Source organism: Zea mays, chromosome 3 (assembly GCF_902167145.1).
Source record: "Zea mays cultivar B73 chromosome 3, Zm-B73-REFERENCE-NAM-5.0, whole genome shotgun sequence".
In the NCBI taxonomy this organism is placed as follows: Eukaryota; Viridiplantae; Streptophyta; class Magnoliopsida; order Poales; family Poaceae; genus Zea; species Zea mays.
In genome coordinates this window covers 218456345-218479537 of record NC_050098.1, presented here as the reverse complement: position 1 = coordinate 218479537, position 23193 = coordinate 218456345, and the positions used below count along the sequence as shown (strand labels likewise).

General features: G+C 46.2%; 1 protein-coding gene across 1 annotated transcript; it reads left to right on the top strand.

Annotated features, from left to right (window-relative positions):
• Positions 1-16997: 16997 nt before the first annotated feature.
• Positions 16998-22932, top strand: LOC100273512 (probable protein phosphatase 2C 8). The gene is made up of 3 exons (XM_008677042.4): positions 16998-17864; positions 22153-22258; positions 22372-22932. The coding sequence occupies exons 1-3, from the start codon at positions 17067-17069 to the stop codon at positions 22698-22700; spliced, it is 1233 nt and encodes a 410-aa protein (XP_008675264.1). The 5' UTR covers positions 16998-17066; the 3' UTR covers positions 22701-22932.
• The last annotated feature ends 261 nt before the right edge of the window (positions 22933-23193 follow it).

The window sequence follows — 23193 nt, the reverse complement described above, 5'->3', positions numbered from 1 at the left end:
TTTGGATGAGGCAAACCCTCAGGGACTTTGGCTACAATCTGAGCAAAGTCCCACTCCTATGTGATAATGAGAGTGCTATCCAAATAGCGGAAAATCCTGTTGAGCACAGCCGCACAAAGCACATTGACATCCGGCATCACTTTTTGAGAGACCCCCAGCAAAAGGGAGATATCGAAGTGTTTCATGTTAGCACCGAGAACCAGCTAGCCGATATCTTCACTAAGCCTTTAGATGAAAAGACCTTTTGCAGGCTGCGTAGTGAGCTAAATATCCTAGATTCGCGGAACTTGGATTGAATTGTAGCATACGTGTGTTTATGCCTTTGATCATGTTCATTCTGCATTTTGTTGCTTTTTGTGGTGCTCAAGTTGTACAAACACTCCCTGGACCTCACAAGTCCTTTTTGCAAGTGATGCACATATTTAGGGGGAGCTGTGCTACAACTTGACCCTTTGAGACTAACCATGTACTTGAGTTTGGTTGTTTTAGTCTCCAAGGAGAATTGAAAGGGAAAAGGTGGACTTGGACCATGCAAGACTTCCACTGCACTCCGATGAAAAGAGTAACTTTTCCAAGTTCATCTTTATACTCTTATTGCCTTTGTGTTCTCATTTGATGATTTTGGTGAGGCAATGGGGTTAAAGGGCCAAGATTGATCCTGTTTTGGTGCTTGATGCCAAAGGGGGAGAAAATAAAGGCCAAAGCGATAGATGGATCAGCTACTGTTGGGGACTTGTTCTCAAATGCTATGAGTTAAGAACAAGGCAACACAGAGAATGTTAAACGATAAAGTCCTTCGTCCTTTGAAGCATTATTTCCCTTAGGATATAACGATCTTCGGACGAAGGTCATGAAGGACGAACCTTCATCATCACAGTATATATTAATGAAAGACGAAGCATATGAAACATAAAAGATAGCATGAACAATCATATAATATTATTCATTTAACTTTATTATATCATTATAGAGAAATAGAAACAATATCGAATCATAAATGTACCTTCGGCTTGAGAAGGAGATGAAAATACAAGTGTGACGCAAAAGCAAATGCCAAGTCAGCGTGAACAGTACGGGGGTACTGTTCACCTATTTATAGGCACGGGGTACAACCCATACAAAATTACATACATGCCCTTTACATTTGGTGATAATTCTATAGCATTCTATCGAGGTCCAAATGGCCTTTTCATCTTTAAGTCGGTTCCCTTTTCTGCGAACATGCCGAAGCTTTCCTGCTTCACAGCTTCGGCACTGTGTCAACCTTCGTATCTTTTGAGCTTCTCCCTTTCTGATACAAGTCCGAAGATACCTGTTCACACATTATACTCCAGAAACATTGTTAAATCATGTTTTTGAGGACCTTCGGAAGCCGAAGGTCCCCAACAGTAGCCCCTCGCAATATTAATTTGTTTGAAATAATAAATTTAGATTGCGACATGGACGAAGGCTTTACGCCGAAGGTCCGAAAAAACACCTTCCCTTTGCTAGAATAGCAACATTCAATGACAAGTGGGGTCTTTCAACTTTCAACGCATCGAGCGTATAAATACGGCCATACCGCAAACTCATTTTGCACGCTTTCTGACCAACCACTCCCGCTCACTCAATTTTTAGCTCTTGTGCACTGTGATTTGCTAAGCTTTTAGCTTTGAAGCTTCGGATTTGAAAACAGTTTTTAGTTCTTCCGAAGATGTCTGAAGCTGCTAAGAAGGCTGCTGCTGAGATGAAGCTGAGTCTTGATGAAGAGAAGAACTTAGGATTTCTTATAGCGATGTCGAAGACCAACACAGAAAAAATCACCAATGAGATTCTGGAAGGACTGTCTGAAGATACTGGTGACAGTGAAAGTTATGATGTAGACAGCGGTGGCGAAGACTCCGAAGATCACCCCTGGCGACCAAGCCATTCAGTTTATGGTAAATCAACTATCAAAGAGAATCATCTTGTTAATATGAGAGGAAGGTATTTCCGGGATTTGTCCGTTGTGAGGGCCGACGAAGGGGAGAAGACTTGTCCACACCCTGAAGAGAATGAAGTCGTAGTATTCCGAAGCTTTTTGAAGGCTGGGCTGCGATTGCCCTTGAGCAGCTTCGTCGTAGAGGTGCTGAAGATTTTTGAAGTCTATCTTCACCAACTTACCCCCGAGGCCATCATAAGGCTGAACATCTTCGTGTGGGCCGTGCGAAGCCAAGGTCTGAAGCCTGATGCAAAAAGTTTCTGCAATATGCACGAATTATCATACGAGACAATACCTTGGGGTAAGGAACAGTATCACAACAACTTTGGCTGCTACAGTTTTGTTTCTCGGTCTGGGTCAAGCTGCCCCGTGCCAACTTTTCGGAAGAGGTGGCCTAGCGGCTGGATGACAGAATGGTTTTACGTAAAAAATGATCTGAAAGCACGGGAAGACATCAAAGGTATAATCATGCGACCTATTTGGCAAAGCTTCGGCCCTCGGAGGCCGAAGGTTGAAATGAATGAAGCCGCCGAAGAGTGCCAAAGAGCCTTCGGCGTTGTCTGCTCTTTTATAGGAACAAGGGACTTAGTACAAGAGCATATCGCTTTCAGGGTGTGGCCGCTTGCGGAGAAATGGGAAATGCCACAAGAAACCATTAAAGAGGCCGACGAAGGTGGACTTATCAGGTTTAAGTACACATTTAAATTTGGAGATAAATTTATTGAGCCAGATGACGAGTGGTTGAAAAGCATTGACAATTTAAGTGATGAGCTACTTGGGACCTACTCGAAGGCCGAAGATAATGCAATGTCAGCAGCCTTCGGAGGCCGAAAGAAGAAGAGACTGAATCGGGTATTTGATGCCATCGGGTTTGTCTACCCTGACTATTGCTATCCCATTCGGAGGCAGAAGAGAAAAAACACAACCTCTGCAAAAGAAGAATCTGCAGCTGCTCCTAGCGAGCCAAAACCGAAAAGGAAAAAGATAAAGGTTTATACGCATTGGCCGCGTTATATTGAGCCAGCTTCGGTGCCCGAGTTTACCGGAAAAACTTCTTCGGCCACCGAAGCTGAAAAACCAACCAAGCCAGCCTTATTGCCAGAGATCGAAGAAACGGCCGAAGTGCCACCAAAGATAGAATCAGAACAATCAAACATTTTGTTGTCAGAAACAAAAGAGAAAACCGAAGCGCCGTCCACAGAAAAAATTGAAGAGGTAAAAGAAGCAACTGAGGGCTCCAAAACATCAGAAGTTTTGAGTCCTACAGCAATCATTGGGACAGTAAAAAATGAAAAAGTGCCAGCCACAACTCCGAAGAGAAAGAGAATGGCTAATGTGCTAGATGTACTGGAAACGATCAAATCTTCGAGCACACCTGCGAAGAAGGCTGCTGTTACTCCTGAAACAACAGCTGAAATTTCTGGTTCTACAGCTCCAGAGCAAGAAATTGAAGCCGAAGCTGGGCCCTCAGAGCCCGCAAAAACCTTGGAAAATAAGGCAGAAAAAATAACAAAGTCAACTTTTGAAGAAACTGATGTTGTTACCCCCGAAGCATCCCCAAAATTCGTGACTATATTTTTCGTCATGCTTCGGGGAAGAAGTTGTCAGAAAAAGAAGAACAAGAGGCCCAGCATTATGCCCAAAAGTTGAAATATCCAAAGGGGGCGTTGATATTTAATGGCAGTGGAGAAGAAGATTTCTTGTATTGTCTCCCCGATAGCAAGGAAATTTCTGTCTGTCGGGAGATAAGCAGAAGCTTCGGATTCCCAACTTTAGAAGACGGACTTTCGGTGCTGTCGAAGAACGATCTGGCCGACAGCCTGGCTTACAATAGTTTAAAGGTGCGACAAATAAAATTTCTGTATATATATATATATATTTTTTTCGTTTGACAAAACCTGTTGTCGCACATATATGTCTTTTTGCAGGGCTTGATACTTAGCAATGCCCTCAGGGCACAGAAAGATGCCGAAGACGAAGGGTGCACTATAGCCCTGAGCAACCTTCGTTCCGAAGTAATTGAACTGAGGAACGAAGGTCTCGAAAAAGATAAAATATTATACTCATTGATAAATAAAATAAAGGAAGACGAAGCTGCTTTTAAAAGTCAAGCTGAAGCTCAGAAACGCGAAATTGAAGACCTTCGGAAACAACTGGCCAGAGCCAAGGAAGAACGCATACTGGAAGAAACAAAACGTGAACTTAGCGATCAATGGGCAGATCACCTAGAAGTGACTGTTGAAGAGCTTCGTTCATCCAAAAAGAGATGCTACAACAAATCTATAGATTGTGTTAAGAAATTAAAGGCTAGCTTCGCCAAGATTGGCGCATTCTCAAGTGAGGAAAACTTTTCGAGAGGCAATCCCGAAGGTGTCATTGAATGGATTGACCACAAAGCTGAAGCCTTCGAAGAAATTTTAAATAGCCGAGGAGATATATGTGCCTTCTCTGGCGCCAGAGGGATTGCTACCATCTTAGAGAAGAATGGCTGCGAACATGTAAAAATTCTAGCACAGTCCGAAGCTGCCTTGTCCTTTGAAGATACAATAGATCCTTCAGCCGAAGCTAGCATAATTGGTGGAAAATTTTTTACCGATATCTGGGATAATGGTGGCCGAGAAATGGCCGGAGAAATTATCCGAAGAAGTGAAAAGGGCATCCATGATGCTAGAGAAGTAGCTGAGGCTGCTGGCAAGAGCGCAGAAACCGAAGGTCAATTAGGTACTAAATAATAGTTTTTATCATTTTGTAATCCTTAGGCTTTTAAGATCTGTTTGCGATTTGTAATAGCAATGTAGCCGTATCCTGCTTCAGATCCGACTAAAGCGCCCTCGGACCCCCAGCCGAAGGGGGACGACGAAATTAAAAAGATGGCCGAAGATATTATGGACGAAGTCGTCAATCGGCTCCTAAATGAAGCTGCAGAAGTTGTTTTGAGAGAGGATTAAACATTTTTGTAAAAAACTTCGGAACTGTAATATAGTGTAATATTTTGTAACCCCGAATGTAATATATCTATTTTTGCTACTCAATTCTTTACGATGCATGAAACTTTACATACGTACCGTTTTTGAGTCTGGCGAAAAAACACCTTCCCTTCTTTTCATGCTTCGTGAAGAAAAAAAAAATTTTATGTATCACAACAATGTCCATAGTGCTCAGATGAAGAATATCCAAGCTTCGTGAAAAAATTCTCCGAAGCTATACTCCGAAGATGAAGATTGTGTCTCCTTGTGACAACACGATTTTCACTTTTTCAAAGCATACTTCCGAAGATCAATATTGTGTCCCCTTCTTGTGCCATATGCAACATGATGTATGATGCTTATGCTATGCAAAATGATGTGATGATGTTATGTTACGTAGATGACATTTGTTCCGAAAGATAGACACATATCCCCACACAATATTTTTGTATCAGCGCTGATTCTTCGCTATAAGCTCTGCATTCCCTTAGGAACGTCTTTGGAGCTTCTTCGCCTTTTACTTAGGCGGTATAAGCTCTGCATTCCCTTAGGAACGTCTTTGGAGCTTCTTCGCCTTTTACTTAGGCGGTATAAGCTCTGCATTCCCTTAGGAACGTCTTTGGAGCTTCTTCGCCTTTTACTTAGGCGGTATAAGCTCTGCATTCCCTTAGGAACGTCTTTGGAGCTTCTTCGCCTTTTACTTAGGCGGTATAAGCTCTGCATTCCCTTAGGAACGTCTTTGGAGCAGAAAACTTACACTGCGCTCCCTTCGGAACGACTTTTTGTGACTTCGTCAGACTTACTCTGCGTTCCTTAGAACAACTTTTTGTTGCTTCGAAGGATTTTCGATAGTCCGAAGGTCCTTTTTATTATCACAAACCTGTGAAGAAAACATATTTTTCTTGTAGGAATCAACGAAACTAATTACATGAAACCTAAACAATGTCCTTTATTACAGAAAATAAAACTGAATGAGAAAGATTGCTATTAAGGTAGGATATTTGTCAATAGATGTGCTTTGACTCTGGCACGGTGCTCTTGACCGTGCGAGCTTCGGGCTGTTCTCTGAAGTCCCTTTGATGTGGAGCATATTGGCTCCCTTCTGGCTGCTGGCCTTGTTGCAACGGAGGTGGAGGCGGAGGCTGTTGCCAGGAAGCTGAAGGCTGACTTGCCGAAGCAGCAGAGACTGCAGGATGGTTGCCCACATATTCTGGGATGTAGGGCGAATGATACGAAGCTGTATGCATGACCTGCTTCGGCTGAGCTTGTTGTGCTGCTGCTTCAGCTATTTCCTTTTGCTTCTGAATAGTGACATGGCACATTCTGGTAGTATGGCCTTTGTTTTCACCGCAGAATAAGCAAAAGATTCTTCTCGGTTGATCGCCAAATCTTCCTCCGAAGCCCCTGGCGCCTCTGCCTCTTGGAGCTGGAGGTCGAAAGGAACTTTGTTGTTGCCCTGAAGCCTGTGAGGAGTATTGTGGCCTTTGTTGCTGACTCCCTTTATCATCATTCTGAGTGGAATTGTGAATTGACCTAACATGCCTCGGGTAAAACCTTCCTCCGAAGCCCCTGGTCATTTCAGAAAACCTGAAAGCTTCCTCCCTTCTTTGACGAAAATCATTGTCAGCTCGAATGTATTCGTCCATCTTCTGGAGCAACTTTTCCAGCGTTTGTGGTGGCTTTCTGGCAAAATACTGTGCTGACGGCCCTGGCCGAAGCCCCTTGATCATAGCCTCAATGACAATCTCATTGGGCACTGTTGGCGCCTGTGCCCTCAATCGTAGAAACCTTCGGACATATGCCTGAAGGTACTCTTCATGGTCCTGAGTGCATTGGAAGAGAGCCTGAGCAGTGACCGGCTTCGTCTGAAACCCTTGAAAGCTAGTTAACAGCAAGTCCTTCAGCTTCTGCCATGAGGTGATCGTTCCTGGTCGAAGGGAGGAATACCAGGTTTGAGCAACGCTTCTGACAGCCATAACGAAAGATTTGGCCATGACTGAAGCATTGCCACCATACGAAGACACTGTTGCTTCGTAGCTCATCAAAAACTGCTTCGGATCTGAGTGGCCATCAAACACGGGGAGCTGAGGCGGCTTGTAGGACGGGGGCCAAGGTGTAGCCTGCAGCTCAGCGGACAGGGGAGAAGCATCATCAAAAACAAAATTCCCATGATGGAAATTGTCATACCAGTCATCTTCGTTGGGAAAACCCTCCTGATGAAGATCTTGATGCTGAGGCCTTCGGTGTTGCTCATCCTGAGCAAGATGGCGAACTTCTTCAGAGGCTTCGTCTATCTGCCTCTGCAGTTCAGCTAGCCTGGCCATCTTTTCCTTCTTGCGTTGAACCTGTTGCTGAAGGATTTCTAGATTTTGAATCTCCTGATCTAGATCATCCTCCGGAGGTGTTGGACTGGTAGCCTTCCTCTTCTGGCTTCGTGCCTCTCTAAGAGAAAGGACGTCTTGATTGGGGTCCAACGGCTGCAGCGTGCCAGCCCCTGGTGCTGAAGTCTTCTTCGGCGGCATGACGAAGGTGATGCTTGCCGAAGGTGTTGAAAAAGCTCAAGAAATGGAAGTGAGTTCACCGGAGGTGGGCGCCAATGTTGGGGACTTGTTCTCAAATGCTATGAGTTAAGAACAAGGCAACACAGAGAATGTTAAACGATAAAGTCCTTCGTCCTTTGAAGCATTATTTCCCTTAGGATATAACGATCTTCGGACGAAGGTCATGAAGGACGAACCTTCATCATCACAGTATATATTAATGAAAGACGAAGCATATGAAACATAAAAGATAGCATGAACAATCATATAATATTATTCATTTAACTTTATTATATCATTATAGAGAAATAGAAACAATATCGAATCATAAATGTACCTTCGGCTTGAGAAGGAGATGAAAATACAAGTGTGACGCAAAAGCAAATGCCAAGTCAGCGTGAACAGTACGGGGGTACTGTTCACCTATTTATAGGCACGGGGTACAACCCATACAAAATTACATACATGCCCTTTACATTTGGTGATAATTCTATAGCATTCTATCGAGGTCCAAATGGCCTTTTCATCTTTAAGTCGGTTCCCTTTTCTGCGAACATGCCGAAGCTTTCCTGCTTCACAGCTTCGGCACTGTGTCAACCTTCGTATCTTTTGAGCTTCTCCCTTTCTGATACAAGTCCGAAGATACCTGTTCACACATTATACTCCAGAAACATTGTTAAATCATGTTTTTGAGGACCTTCGGAAGCCGAAGGTCCCCAACAGCTACCACTTGAGAAATTTTGAAAATAGTAGATTAGAGCTTTTGGTTTGTCAAAACTCTTTTATTGTCTCTTGTGTCAAAAGTTGGCCTCTTGTGGGGAGAAGTGTTGATTATGGGAAAAAGGGGAAATTTTTTGAAATCCTTGATCAAATTTCTTTGGAAAACCTCTCTTTATGTCTCTACAAGTGAATTTGACTTAGAGATAGGAATTTGAGTTTGATTTGCAAAAACAAACCAAGTGGTGGCATAGAATGATCCATATATGTCAAATTTGAATCAAAACAATTTGAGTTCTTATTTGAATTGATTTCGTACTTGTTCTACTTGCTTTATGTTGTGTTGGCATAAATCACCAAAAAGGGGGAGATTGAAAGGGAAATGTGCCCTTGGGCCATTTCTAAGTATTTTGGTGATTTAGTGTCCAACACAAATGCCTAAGTGTAAAAAGGTGGACAAAGTACAAATCAAGGATAAAGGTATGTCTCTCAGACTTAGTACATTGTTTTAGAGACTAATGTATTGTGTCTAAGTGCTGGAAACAGGAAAAGACCAACTGGAAATGCCTTGGCTCGAGCAGCCAAGACTTTGCTCAGTCTGGAGCACCGGACTGTCCGGTGGTGCATCGGACAGTGTCTGGTGCGTCAGGCTGGCTCGAGCAAAGTGGCTGCTCTCGGGACTTCGACGGCGGTGTACGGCTATAATTCACCGGACTGTCCGGTGGTGCACCAGACTGTCCGGTGGGTCGTTCACAGGCGAACTCGTCGCTCTCGGGAATTCATCGGCGACGTACGACTATAATTCACCGGACTGTCCGGTGTGCACCGGACTGTCCGGTGAGCCAACGGTCGGCCGGGCCAACGGTCGGCCGCGCGATCTGCGCGGGACACGTGGCCGAGCCAACGGCTAGTAGGAGGCACCGGACTGTCCGGTGTGCACCGGACATGTCCGGTGCACCAACGGCTCTCAGGCTGTCAACGGTCGACTGCGCCATTTATGGAAGGAAATCGGGCACCGGACAGTGTCCGGTGTGCACCGGACTGTCCGGTGCACCAGTCGACAGAAGGCAAGATCAGCCTTCCTAGATTGCTCTCAACGGCTCCTAGCTGCCTTGGGGCTATAAAAGGGACCCCTAGGCGCATGGAGGAGTACACCAAGCATTCCTACAACATTCCTAAGCACCAAGACATCAATTCCGCGCCTTTGATTCTTTGCGATAGCAATTAGAGCTCTTGTTGAGTGGTGAACTCATTGAGTTGTGTTGTGAGCTCTCATTGCGATTTGTGTGCGTGGTGTTGCTGTGATTTCTTGTCTTGAGTGCGTTGCTAATCCCTCCCTTGCTCTGTGCTTCTTTGTGAACTTCAATTGTAAGGGCGAGAGGCTCCAAGTTGTGGAGATTCCTCGCAAACGGGATTGAGAAAAAGCAAGCAAAACACCGTGGTATTCAAGTGGGTCTTTGGACCGCTTGAGAGGGGTTGATTGCAACCCTCGTTCGTTGGGACGCCACAACGTGGAGTAGGCAAGCGTTGGTCTTGGCCGAACCACGGGATAACCACCGTGCCATCTCTGTGATTGATCCTTGTTGGTTATTGTGTTTTGTTGAGGATTCCTCTCTAGCCACTTGGCAATTATTGTGCTAACGATTAACCAAGTTTTGTGGCTTAAGTTTTCAAGTTTCACAGGATCACCTATTCACCCCCCCTCTAGGTGCTCTCAGTTCTCCACCGGGCGGAGGCTCGTCGATCTGCAAATGAGCCTATCACAGATTTTACTGCTAGCGGAGGGTCCGCTCTTCTCTAGGATCTCCGATTCCAAAACCCTACATTGCGTATTCGTGATGCTAGGATCGATGGTAATCGGTTCTGGACCCTTCATCATGTCGATTTTTATAACTCTGTGATTCTTCCCAAGAAGCATCAGTCTATTCTGCATCAGATATACATCAACTGGGAAGGATGTGAAGCTATTGGAGATCCAGAGATGTCACAGGCTTTGAGGGCCTGTGAGAGAAAGAAAATGAAGAACATTATGACATTCCAATATGATTGGAATGATGAGGTTATTGCTCAGTTCTACTCTACTCTTTGGATCAAGCTGGCCGATGAGGAAAGTCCCTATAACTTTCCTTATCTAAATTTCTATATCGAAGGCAGCTGGTACAAGGTGAGCTACCGGAGGTTTGTTCACATTCTTGGATTCTCTGATGAAGACATTTCTGGGGACAAGATTAAAATTCATGACTTTCGTCAACCCACCAGAGATGAAGCCCAGGATCTCCATATATCTGAGACTGGTAAATTTTGGGAGTCCACCAATCTGCATAAGTTTTACAGATATATTAACTCCCTCAGCAGAATGACTCTCATTCCAAAAGGAGGTAACCAAATGAATATCTTGGGCGAGAGCAAGGTCTTGCTCTCGTTTATGAAGCCAAATAGTCCAGAGAGTATCAATGTTTTTGACATGATTTGGCAGGAAATTATTCATGCTGCCTGCTTCCCTCTTAAGGGATGTCTTCATGCCCCCTTCATCATGAAAATGATTGAAGTGGTGACTCAATATCGCTATGAGAAAGGCACAAGACATCTATCTTACACCCCCTTCTGGATTGATCCAAACAATCCAGTAGGGCGTTTGAGGAAAGCGCCCTCCAGCTTTCGTGGACCTGCTGCTGCCGGACCCTCGTGTCCATCTCCTGGTCGCAGATCTCCCACACCACGTGGTTGTGGTCATGGTCGAGGTCGTGGTCGTGGGATGGGTGCTCGTCTGGCCCATGGCATTGCAACATTCTTTTCCATGTGCAGAAATATATCTTTAGATGTACATGAGCTGGCTCGGCGGCAGCGGGAGACTGACGACAATCTTCGTCGTCAAGCTTCCTCTATGGGTATGCCATTTGCCCCTTGTTCGCCTGATGTGCCTCTTCATCCCCCTCCTCCGGAAATCAATGAGTGGCACCAGCAGGCATATGGGGTGCCTTTCATGTCTCCAGAAGATGAAGAAGTTTTTGATGATTGTGAGTAGTTTGTCCCGCCTCCCCACCAGGGGGATCCGGGTCAATCCTCTTCTTATCCTCCGCCCAGGATCCTTCAGGAAGCTATCCTCCCCCAGCTCAGTCTGGGGAAGAACACTTTGCAACTCACCTGGCGCATCAGTTCTTTGATCCTCCTCCTCCTCAGTGGTAATATGTGGTTGGTGGTTCTCTCTTTTTGGTGCTAGTTGCCAAAAAGGGGGAGAAGGATTCTCATATTAGCAGTACTTTTAATTTATGTAATGAACAATTGGTCTATAATAATTATTCGCCTGACTTGTGATGCATGTTGTGATGCATGTGGTGATGGCTTAGAGCCACAAACTTTTTAATGATGTGATGTGATAACCTTATTGTAATAGCTAGTAGTAACACTTCATATCTTATGCTATACAATGATGGACTTGTTTGTTTGCTATTCTTGTTATCATCGCATCTTAATATACTTCTGTTGCATCCCTCAATTTTTGTGTATTGTGTTGGTTGTTCACTCTCTCTAAATATGTTGCAAATTGACATATCAAGTCAATATGAATATTACAAAACTCATGCACATATTTAGGGGGAGCTGCACATACACAAGTACTTTTATCTCGCCAATGTTCTTACTTTTTAAATTTTTATCTCTACTCTAGTTTGTTTTGGCATCAATCACCAAAAAGGGGGAGATTGTAAGTGCAATCAACCCTAATTGAGGGTTTTGGTGATTAAATGACAAAACAAATAGAGATTTTAACAAGTTTGCTCCTAGCATGTACATAGTTATTCTATAGACAGGAGAAGCACAGATCTTATGAGTATAAAAAATGTAAAGCACAGCAGATTTAAATTCTACATCATACGACGTGCTCCAAGTACTTGGAAACAACGGCAGTGTTCTTTTTTATAATTCTTGAGTTATAGGAATCACCGTTCAATTAAGAGGGATCCGCAATGGTTAAGTAAGTTGTGCAATGAGCTAAGTTCAAATTCCTTCAAAATCATCTAAGAGAACACTTTTATAGATCATGAATGCCCTTTGAGAAACCATTTTTACTCTCCACAAGAGTTCCACCTTTGTTCACTTCAGAATTTTCAAAACTTGCTCTTCAGCCTCTGAAATCGGTTCAACCGGTTTCTGGACTGTTTCTCTGCCACCTCTGCTCTGACCAGTCTGACAGTCAGAGCTGTCAGAAAAGTCGTGTGCAGACTTTTTTGAAAACCGGTTCAACCGGATTTTTCCTCGGCTCAATCGGTTTTGAGTCCGGTCGAGTCTCCGGCTGAGTAGATCAGTGAACCGAGTTCTCCTTGGTGGAAACCGGTTCAACCGGTTTATAAACCGGTTCAACAGGTTTTTGGCCCTTTTCTCCCAACGGCTGCCAGCTTTTGGGGATCCTTTAAATACCCCCACACTCTCTCTCTTCATCACTTCTGCTCTCTCCACGATTCCTCAGCTGACCAAACTCAAAACAAGGGCATTCATTTCACATCTCACACCTGAAATCGCATCTCCTTCAATCGCTTGAAGGATCCTTGGTGTGAGGTGAAGTCGATCTAAGGCGCTGTCAATTTCATCTTGATTCTCCCATTCTCTTTGTTCTTGAGCTCATTGCAAACTTAACCTTGTGCGGATTTGTTACTCTTGGAGCCTTGTGTTCCTTGACGGTTAGAGGTTGCTTGGGAGTCTCCAAATTTATGGACGACCCCAAGAAGTTTGTATTACCCGCTCTTTGAGCAAATTTGAGAAAAGATTGCCTTGACCTTGGTGGTCGGCTTGTGGAGGATTAGGGTTGGAAAAGACCCGGCCCTTTGTGGGCTCCTCAACGAGGAGTAGGACACCTTTGTGGTGGTTGCCGAACCTCGGGTTAAATCGCGTGTTCTTGTGCGTTCTTGTTAAGTGCCTTAAATTGTTGGTTGGTTCATATTCATCTATTTAAGTGGATTTTCTGTATGGCAAGTCATTAGCAAAATCTTTCACTACTTCGTCATATTTGTTTAACTGATTATTTAATCTAAGTTGAGTAGGTTCAAACTTGTTCAGTTGTAAACAAAATCAACTGAACCGGTTTGCACTAGTGCAACTTTAATTTGACCTATCTCGAAGTTTTTAGTGAAAATTTTCAGGTGTAGCCTATTCACCCCCCTCTAGGCTACTTTCAAGTCCCCACAAGGACCACCACACAATTGGTGACTCTTGCCTTGATTACAAATGACTTGGGAACAAGAAAGAGGAAGAAGAAAAGCGATCCAAGCACAAGAACTCAAATGAACACAATTATCTCTCTCTCACTAGTCACTATTTGTTTGGAGTGATCTTTGGACTCGGGAGAGGATTTTGATCTCTTGTTTGTGTCTTGGAGTGAAGTCTAGAGCTCTTGTATTGAATGCAATGGCTGAAAACTTGGATGCCTTGAATGTGTGGTGGTTGGGGGTATTTATAGCCCCACCCACCAAAATGGCCGTTGGGGAACTCTGCTGTCGACGGGCGCACCGGACAGTCCGGTGCGCCAGCCACGTCACCCAACCGTTAGGGTTCGACCGTTGGAGCTTCTGACAGCTGGGCCACCGGATAGTCCATTGGTGCATCGGACATGTCCTGTTAACTGTCCGGTGCGCCTTCTGACGCCTGCCCTGACTCTGCGCGCGCAGTTCGCACTGTTCACTGTTCACTTTTGCAGTCGACCGTTGGCGCAGTAGCCGTTGCTCCCGCTGGCACACCGGACAATCCGGTGCTACACTGGACAGTCTGGTGAATTATAGCAGAGAGCATTTTCTAGGAACCCGAAGCTGAGGAGTTCGGAGTGATTCTCCCTGGTGCATCGGACACAGTCCGGTGGTGCACCGGACACAGTCCTGTGCACCAGACTAGGGCAGCCTTCGGTTGGATTTGCTCCTTTCTTTTTGAACCCTATCTTGGACTTTTTATTGGTTTGAGTTGAACCTTTGGCACCTGTAGAACTCATAATCTAGAGTAAACTAGTTAGTCCAATTGTTTGTGTTGGGCAATTCAATCACTAAAATTATTTATGAAAAGGTTTGACCCTATTTCCCTTTCAATAGTCTCTTTTTGCAAAGCATGGATAAGGACACGGAAAATATGTGCTCACCCTTCGCGTACCTCAAATCCACAATGTTTGGATGCCTAGGGATGTTTGGATGTCTCTGACTAAAAGTGTTAGCTGAGTTGTTTGGATATCTTCACCTAATTTTAGCAGCTAATCACCAACTCTAGTACATTCCAATAGTGACTTAGTCTTTTTATTTTTTTTCACTTATTATTTAATGTTATTTTATATAAAAATTCAAAACAGCTTCGATTTCGTTTGAAGCCGAAAAAACACAGCTTAACTAATGACATAAAGCTTTGTCAAACCAGACGTGGGAGTCCATGAAATACTCGACATACCACGATCAGGGCGGAGCCAGGATTACGACATAAGAGTTGCCGGACAATTCACCAAATACTATAAGTGAAAAAATACCATAGGATATATACATATGCATATCGTAAATCATAGATAATAAACTAATAAAAAAAATTTGCACTATATAATTGTATATTAATTAACTCCAACAGAGATCAAAATAATTTGCTTCTACGATAATTGACCAAATTAAAAGCTTTGATTATATCATGAAAGTTAGTCATAGCTATCAATTCTATATCAATATAGATGATAAAGTAATTTCACATAAAATCATCTCCCATTTTGTTTCGTAAATATGTTTTGATAAGTTTTGTAGCTAAAAGGCTCTCTCAGTGGTTGCATTTGAGACTGAAAGGGTGGCCATTAATCTTAATAACCCATAAACCATTTGATTTATATGGAACTTTTACACAAACCCGTAAAACCATTTGATATATGAAACTTTTACACAATTTGACAAGACTTTTATCAAATCAGCCAATGATCATAATGTATTTAATTTTAGATGGTTGTATACTCAATATGAAGCACCAAATTCTTTGTGCACACAACAACTATCTGGTTACAACTTTGGGCTAAAACTCGTCAATTTTATTATTAGCAATGAATTTGATGTTTAAAAATATGATAATTTTTTATTTGAATAGTGAAATTTATTTTAACAAAAAAATCTGTGATTTATATTATATGTATATAAATACATAAACAATACGGAATGGTTAGGCTGTCTCCAGCAACGTCCCCTAAATTTCATCCTCTAAAAAAATATTCCTTATTCTTTACAGAACATTTTAAAAGATTTCATCTTCTATATATTTTCTTCATCTCCAACAACGTCCCCTAAATTCGATCCTCTATATCTCCAAAATTAATCTAGAATATTTCTTCTCTCATTTTCATATAATTTGGTCGTCTATTTTTTATCTTGTACGTCTGACCACAGTATATTACATTAAAAATTGGAAACATATTTTCTTTGCAGGCCAAAATATGTGGCTAGCCAATCCCATTGAGCTCCTCGTCATTTGAGCGTTCGTCCTTGCTCTCTGTGGTCCGCCATGGCATTGGTGCTCAATCCCGTTGAGCTCCTCATCATTTTGAGCGTTCGTCCTCTCTCGCCGGCGACTGCTCTGTCTTTCTTCCTCCTCCTGTTGAGCTATCGCGCCCACGTCCTCGGTGGCCGTGTGTTGTCGTTCTGTCCAGCGAGCTGCTATGCCCACGTCCACGACGGCTGCGAGGTCTTCCTCCTCGTCGACGGTCCCACAGACTCGTGCTCCTCCCCGTCGATCCGCCACACGAGCTCATCTTCGTCCCCAGCGATTCGTCGGGCGAGCTGCTCCGCGTCTCCGACGATTCACCGCGCGTGCTATTCTCGTCTCGGGCGATTCGTGTGTGTTCAACGTCCCCGACGAGTGTCAATCCAAAACTCCGACGACTGGCGTCGAGGCGCTCTTCCTCTCTTCGGCAGTGAACTGGAGGATTCGATGGATAGAGGACGCACATGAAATCGATAAATGTAGCGGGCGAAGGACGAGCGCTATATTTTAGCGGGGAGGATAGCGGGCGTTGTTGGATGGTTTCCGAAGAATTGGAAGCGCTATATTTAACATACCGGAACGTTTACAATCTACTGCTGGAGACAGTCTTAGGCTATCCGCAGCGGTTTTCTCTAAATTTTTCTCTTTATATCACTTTTTTGCGTCACATCATCAACATTTTACCTTCTAAATTTTCATCTCCCGCAACGGTTCCCCCTATACCCCACTACAACTATAAAATATTATTATCTAACTATATTTATCTTTTATTATTATTTTTTCAACTATTAAATAGGAGAGCACTGTGTAAGGGGGCGCTACAGTACCCCTTGATCTAGAGGACCTGTGCGGCCTCCCCTAGCGCTATAGCGTGTAGGGGGCAGGCCACCGCTGTGCGCGTAGAGCGCCTCTTCGCGTCTACAGCTAGGGGAGGGGGGTGCGCTGCGTTCAGTCATAGGGCCACTACCCCTGCCCGTCACCTTGGGCCGCCCCTGACCACGACTATAGATGTCCAAACGGGCCGCCCGGCCCGGTCCGGCCCGGGCCCGGTGAAGCCCGGCCCGTTTTGGGCCCGGCCCGCTAGGCACGATTAAAAAACCGGGCCGGGCCGGCTAAGCACGTGGGCGCCACGGGCCGGGCCGGGCCGGCTAAGCCATCCTTCGCGAGCGCCACGCGACGGGCGACGGCTGATCCACGCCGTCCACGTCCAGGTTCGCGTGATCCAAGTCCGGATACACCTCCCGCCCAAGCTGTCGCGCATCCGGGCCATCTAACGCCGATCCGACGGCTGACTGCCGCAGGCGCGGGTATTAAAGCCGGCCTGAGCCTCCACGCCCTCACTTCTTTTGCGCTCCTTGCTTCCGCTTGTAGTGGGAGTGGGAGTGGCCGAGTGGGAGAAGGGAAGAGATGAGCAGCAGTGAGGCTAGCACGCAAGACCATGGCGTGCCGGCGCTCGAGGCGCAGGATAGCACGGATGACCATGGCGTGCCCGCGCTCGAGGCGCCCACGCCCGAGGCTACGGACAAGGTACTGGCCGCCATGGCGCGACTGGCGCGACGTCGGAGGCTGGAGCTAAGGCGGCTGGGGCGCACTGCACCCGTGGGGGCGGAGGGAGAGGTGGCGATGCGGGTGCGTCCGGTGTCGGGCACCTCCGCGGACACGTCCCGCGAGTCGGCGAAGGTGGCGCCCGAGCCGCATGAAGGGGCTTCTGCGGTGGCGGGGTGGCCCAAGCCCGTGTCGCACGGCGCGGTGTCGGTGATCGGGCGGCGGCGGGAGATGGAGGACGCGGTCGCCGTCGCCGTGCCGTTCCTGGTGGCCGCGGCGGGGGAGGAGGGGGACGGCGGCGGGGAGAAGGAGGCTGAGATGGAGTTCTTCGCGGTGTACGACGGGCACGGCGGGTCACGGGTGGCGGACGCGTGCCGGGAGCGGCTGCACGTGGTGCTCGCGGAGGAGGTGGCGCGTCTGCACCTTGTGAAGGGCGGCGACGGCGCGCGCTGGAGGGAGGTCATGGAGGCCTGCTTCGCCCGCGTGGACGGTGAGGTCGCCGTCGTCGAGGGCGAGGTGAACAACGCCGGCCACACGGTGGGCTCCACCGCCGTCGTGGCCGTCGTGGGGCCCCGTCACATCGTGGTCGCGAACTGCGGCGACTCCCGCGCCGTGCTCTCCCGCGGCGGCGTCCCCGTGCCGCTGTCTTCCGACCACAAGGTATTAACAAGTGTCCAGCACCCGCACTACCGCGCCCTCCCTCCCAAAACAAATTCTCTACTAGACTTGCAATCAAGGGGACGGCGGCAAGCTGATAGCTCGCCAAGTGCCCCTCCTAGATCCGCATTGATTTAGAAACCGCTCGCGACACGGCTGAGAATTAGGAACGCTGCCTACGCACGCGTCGACGTCGCCGTCGTGACGCCATTGCCTGCCCTGCCGTGCCGTGGCCCGAGATGTTTTCTTCGGCCGGGATCACAGGTGTCGCGCGCAGGCCGCAAAAGGCAGGCCCCCAAGGCCTCGGCGCCGGCACCGCGCCAACAAACCCCCTGGCTTTGGCGTGCGGTCGTGTCGAAGCGGCCGCGCTCGTCTCGACCGTGCCGCAGGTTTCGTTTCGTTTCGTTTTGTCGCACCCGTCCCCTTTTTTTTCGCTTTCGGCAAGGCGCCTTGCACGACTAGCCCAGCCGCCTTGTAGCACTGCTGCACTGTGCCAAATTGGAAGGCGATCCGGCTCGTCGGGCATTGCAGGGTGGGGCTAGCCGGCTAGGTGACCGATGGAGATTTTTTTTTTTGGTCGCAATGCCCACTGCGTGAGAAAAGACTAGTCCCCGAGGACTCTACCACCTGGCCAGGTCTTGTTGCGGTAAACGCCAAGCGGCGGGCAGGGTGGTCTACACCTGTCCGCGGTCCTACTCGCGCGGCAAAGCGGGCGACACGTCGTGTGGAGTTCCCCTTCCCCATCGGGCCAAGGCGAGACGGCGCCGGGCGTGTTCGGCCGCGGTGTCAAGGTCGGCCGGCGCCACTTCTGATAGCGTGCTTCACTGCACCTCTGTATGTGCTGCCTAGTATCTTTCATGGGCTCCTTTTGCACTGGGAAGGGATCTCAAGGTCATTCTGTATACTAAACTGGAAGGCAATGCAATTGCTTGCTTCATATACGCACATGCCTAAATGGTTTAGGATCAGCACAGGAAACTAGGTTAGCCCTTTCAAAAGTAAAACCGGTTTAGGCCCACAGTTTGCTTCCAGCTCATGCAATGTTGCAGCTATAGATGGCCAGCCGGGCCGGGCTAAACGGGCCGGCCCGAAGCACGGCACGGCCCGTAGTGCCTGGGCACGGCACGGCACGGCTAGTGTCGGGCCCGTGCCGGCACGGCCCGATAGGTAGTGCCGTGCCTGGGCCGAGCATCAGGCACGCTGGGCCGGCACGGGCACGGCACGATTAGCCCCTAGGCACGGTTAGGCACGATTATGCATGATTAGATCCAAGCACGACTAGTTAGCTGTGTGTTGTACTCTTTTTTCTTATTTAGGATTTTCTCACAATGGTGAGTTTTTACCTAAATAGGTTTTTAATGAGTCAGTCATTGCACTAAACAGTTCAATATTAGCTATTTTAGTATGTTTTAACTGTGTTTGTGAATATCTGACTAAAATTCTGTGGTATAGTGCTAAACGGGCTATACGGGCTAAACGGGCTAAACGGGCCGGCACGGCACGTCTAAGCAGGCTTAGTGTCGTGCTTGGGCCTGGCCTTAGGCACTAGTGCCGTGCCGGCACGGCACGGCTATTAAACGGGCCAAACGGGCCGTGCCCTAACCGTGCCGTGCCTGGCCGTGCCCGGGCCGGGCCGTGCCGTGCCGCCCATTTGGCCATCTCTAGTTGCAGCTTCCAAATGGTTTCTGTAGGCACGGCTTCACTTCGTGGAAACTGAGGTTTGTTTGACTAGTAGTGTTCTGGTCTGTCGTTCAGACTTGAGCCCCTATCCCCTGTGGGCAGAGCTTTACCTCGTGGCGTTGGCCAGTTGGCCTGTCTCGTCTAATCTCTGCTCAAGCGCTCTTTTACAGAACGAAACGTCAAAGGTGGATTTCAGTAATCCACTGGTGTTATCTGGTTCGTTAGGGTGCTAACTGGCTGCTTTGGGCACTTATCCGTAAGATGACTCTATATCCTATGTGCATATAGAGATCGCAATTTGTTCGAGCCCTTGGTTAATTTTAGTTCAAAAATAAATAGAAATAGTCTGATCCTAATCTAATCCTTAAATTTTGTAGTGTTAAATTTAGAGTCCATCGTCACCCCTATCTAGGGGCAATCTTAATAACATCCAGTTATTGCATAACATGGGGCTAGATATAACAGATGATACCTAAAAGAAATGTTTATAAGAGATTTCTAACTGTCTTACTAGATGCCTTTTTTGTCTCTCATCTTTCTCTTCCTAACACATTGGATAGAATTATATGTGGCACCTTTTATAGATATATGTTTTCATAGTTTCATCCGAAAAGTCACTAAAAGCAGGTACAGAGGTGCTTTCAAATTTGCACTGTGAGAAAGTCAGCTTTTAGAAAAAGCTGCTTCCTAGATCCAGCCCTTTGGTTGGCTTTTGGCTTTTAGGGGGCAAAAGCCAAAAGTCAAACCAAACACACCCTTAACTTTATGCACTGCAGCGAGATAATGAGACCTCTTTCTTTTGGTAGTTAATTATCTCGGTTCACTCCTTGTGATTAGTAGTCACTACCCCTCCGGTTTTGTGGCTCCCAAACTAGCCCTATAGTGAATTAATCCCCCCCCCCCCCCACCCCAATTCCTCTCTATGTAAGCTGGTTTTCACCAGCTATGTAACAAATCAGGTATGCCCTTTTGGGCAGCAAGAACAGCAATGAGAGCTGCAAATAGGAACACCTTTGGAGAGGGGTAAAACTGAGCAGTGTTGCTGAACTAGGGGCACAAAATTAAAAGTCCCGTTGTTTTAAGTGTCCTGGATTAACGTTGGTTGGGATGTAGTCAACTATTTCACTTCTTCGCCTTACCTATGTCATATATGCCTTGGGAAAGTGGTAATGTCTTGTGCCTCTCTGCAAAATAATGTACAGTTGGATTTATTTCTGTAAACTGCACATGTCCGTGCTTCAATCATGCCATATAGGATGCTTCACCATTTTATTTGACAACTTCTAGGTGAGTTATTTAAACTTTTTTTGTGCCTCATACCAATGTTTTCTTAATACGGTTCGATCAATCTGTAAACCAAAATAGGGTATGCTTTGTGGGAGAAGCCTTCTACGACAATGATTTAGGTAGTTTTTTCTGTACTGTGTAGTTAGCAATTAATCGCTAACCACAAGCTGGTGACATGGCGAACATTATTTGGAGGGTTAAAATATCTCAAGTTGATGTAATACATTATATGTTATGATAGGGCCTTTCTAGCTGGAAAGAAGATAGTGGATACAGTGATGGGGAACAAATTTCTTGACATTTGGGTGCGCAAATGAAGTTGAGGGTGGGTTTCAAAATGGAAGTGTTGCGCATTAACACTATCACATTAGGTGAGAAATAATTAGTTTAAGATACGGCTTTGTGAAGTCATATCAAGTACGATGGTGCCTGCTAGATTGCTGCTTTAAGTAAGCATTGCTGTTTGTCGGCTTGGTCTTTTCACTCCCAATGTGGGGACCAACCTTGATCTTGTGGCATGCAAACCTTAAACTCTAAATGATGTAGGATGTGCAAAGAGATCATGCAACTGTTGCAGGTGTACTTAATTGTCAATACGAGGATATGGTTTTGAAATGCAGTGCATTTTCTCCTGGATAAACATGGAAGCTCTGCTGGCACTAAAAGGGGAGGGTTCATTAACCTGTTTTATCTAGATTTATCTTGCTAGCATGTAGGAGAACGCATTGACACTGAAGTGATTAAGTGAGGTTAACTCTGTTTGGTGCCGTGGTAATAGTTGAACATTGAAGTTTCCCGGTTGATATGACTTCATCTACCCGCAACTAGAACATTTTCTTTTTCTTGACCTTATTTATGTGCCCACCACAACTTCTCACAATACGATCTTTGTATGATAACATCTATAGAAAAAAAAAATCAGCCTTGTTTACTGTATCCAGCCTTCTGAACTCCAAGTTGTCTGAAACTCTGAATGCCGCAGAACTCAGGAAATGGTAGCCCCTAAAGGCCTGAAATAGCAAAGGAGTGTTCAATTCCCATTATATTGATAACTGATAACCGATAAGGTTCTTCAAACTTTGATATGTGAATTGTAATAAGTTGTCTCTAAGTTTTGCAATGTCTGAATCATTGTCAGATTAGTCGAAGTGATGTGCATTTTGTTGTTGATTCAGTGCAGTGTTGAATTTGTCTGTTGGGGGATTCACTTTGAGATTTCCTTTCCTACTACCGTACCTGTTTTATTTACAGTTTCAGCTTTGTCTAACACGTGTTGTTTGTCACAGGTAATGCTAACGAAAGCTTTTTTTTTCTAACTGTACAGCCAGATAGGCCTGATGAGTTGGAAAGGGTAGAATCAGCGGGCGGCAGGGTCATCAACTGGAAGGGGTACCGTGTCCTGGGGGTGCTTGCGACGTCAAGGTCAATTGGTACGATGATGTTTCCCTTTTGTTCTGTCTCTCCATTAGTTGGACAGGCATTCCCTCACAGATCGTGCTCCACTATCTATCGATCACTGAATTTCTTCTGTCTGCTATTTCAGGCGACTACTACATGAAGCCATTCATATCAGCTGAACCAGAGGTGACCGTTACGGAGCGTACGCACAAAGACGAGTTCATCATCCTGGGGAGCGACGGGCTGTGGGACGTCATGTCCAACGAGGTGGCTTGCAAGGTGGCGAGGAACTGCTTGTGCGGGCGCGCGGCTTCCAAGTACCCTGAAACCGTCCACGGGAGCTCGGCCAGCGATGCCGCCGCGGTGCTGGTGGAGTTCGCCATGGCGCGGGGCAGCACCGACAACATCAGCGTCGTGGTGGTGGAGCTGAAACGTCTGAAGTGGAAGGGTGGTAGACAGAATGGTAGGACGTAGTCTGTAGGAGCCTCCGGCTCGTCGCGAAATATAAGCGTGTCGACAGAGCCAGAGAGGCAAAGGGAAGCAGCCGAGCGTATGACGGAATGCTGTAAAAAAAAAAAAAAACAGAGAGAGGGCTCTGACTCTTTGAGAGCTGCACTTGTGTTGTGACCGCTGTATTGCGTTGGTTACTTGGTTCTTTAGTTCAATACTAACAAAATGGCATTCCGGCCAATGGAAGTAGCAGGAAGCATGGGCTGCTGTACTAGTTCTTTCTTGTCGTTTTGTTCGAGTCAAATAAGTTCTGACCGTCCAATTTTTCTCTGAATTGGAGCTAGTACTTCATAAAAACTTGCGGTAGCATCTTCAGGCCATGTCCGTGAAAATCGGTGAGGGCGGGTTTAGGTAAGGGAGGTTTTGGTGGAAAGGGAATTAGAAGGGGTCTACTTCCGAGCTATTCAATTTCCTTCCACCAAATCAGTCCTATTTAGGTTGTATAGTGCGAGAAATA

Coding starts and splice junctions, on each gene's coding strand:
- LOC100273512 (XM_008677042.4), top strand. CDS start 17,067: ATGAGCAGCAGTGAGGCTAGCACGCAAGACCATGGCGTGCCGGCGCTC. Junction 17,865..22,152: donor CGCTGTCTTCCGACCACAAG/GTATTAACAAGT, acceptor CTAACTGTACAG/CCAGATAGGCCTGATGAGTT. Junction 22,259..22,371: donor TGCGACGTCAAGGTCAATTG/GTACGATGATGT, acceptor CTGCTATTTCAG/GCGACTACTACATGAAGCCA.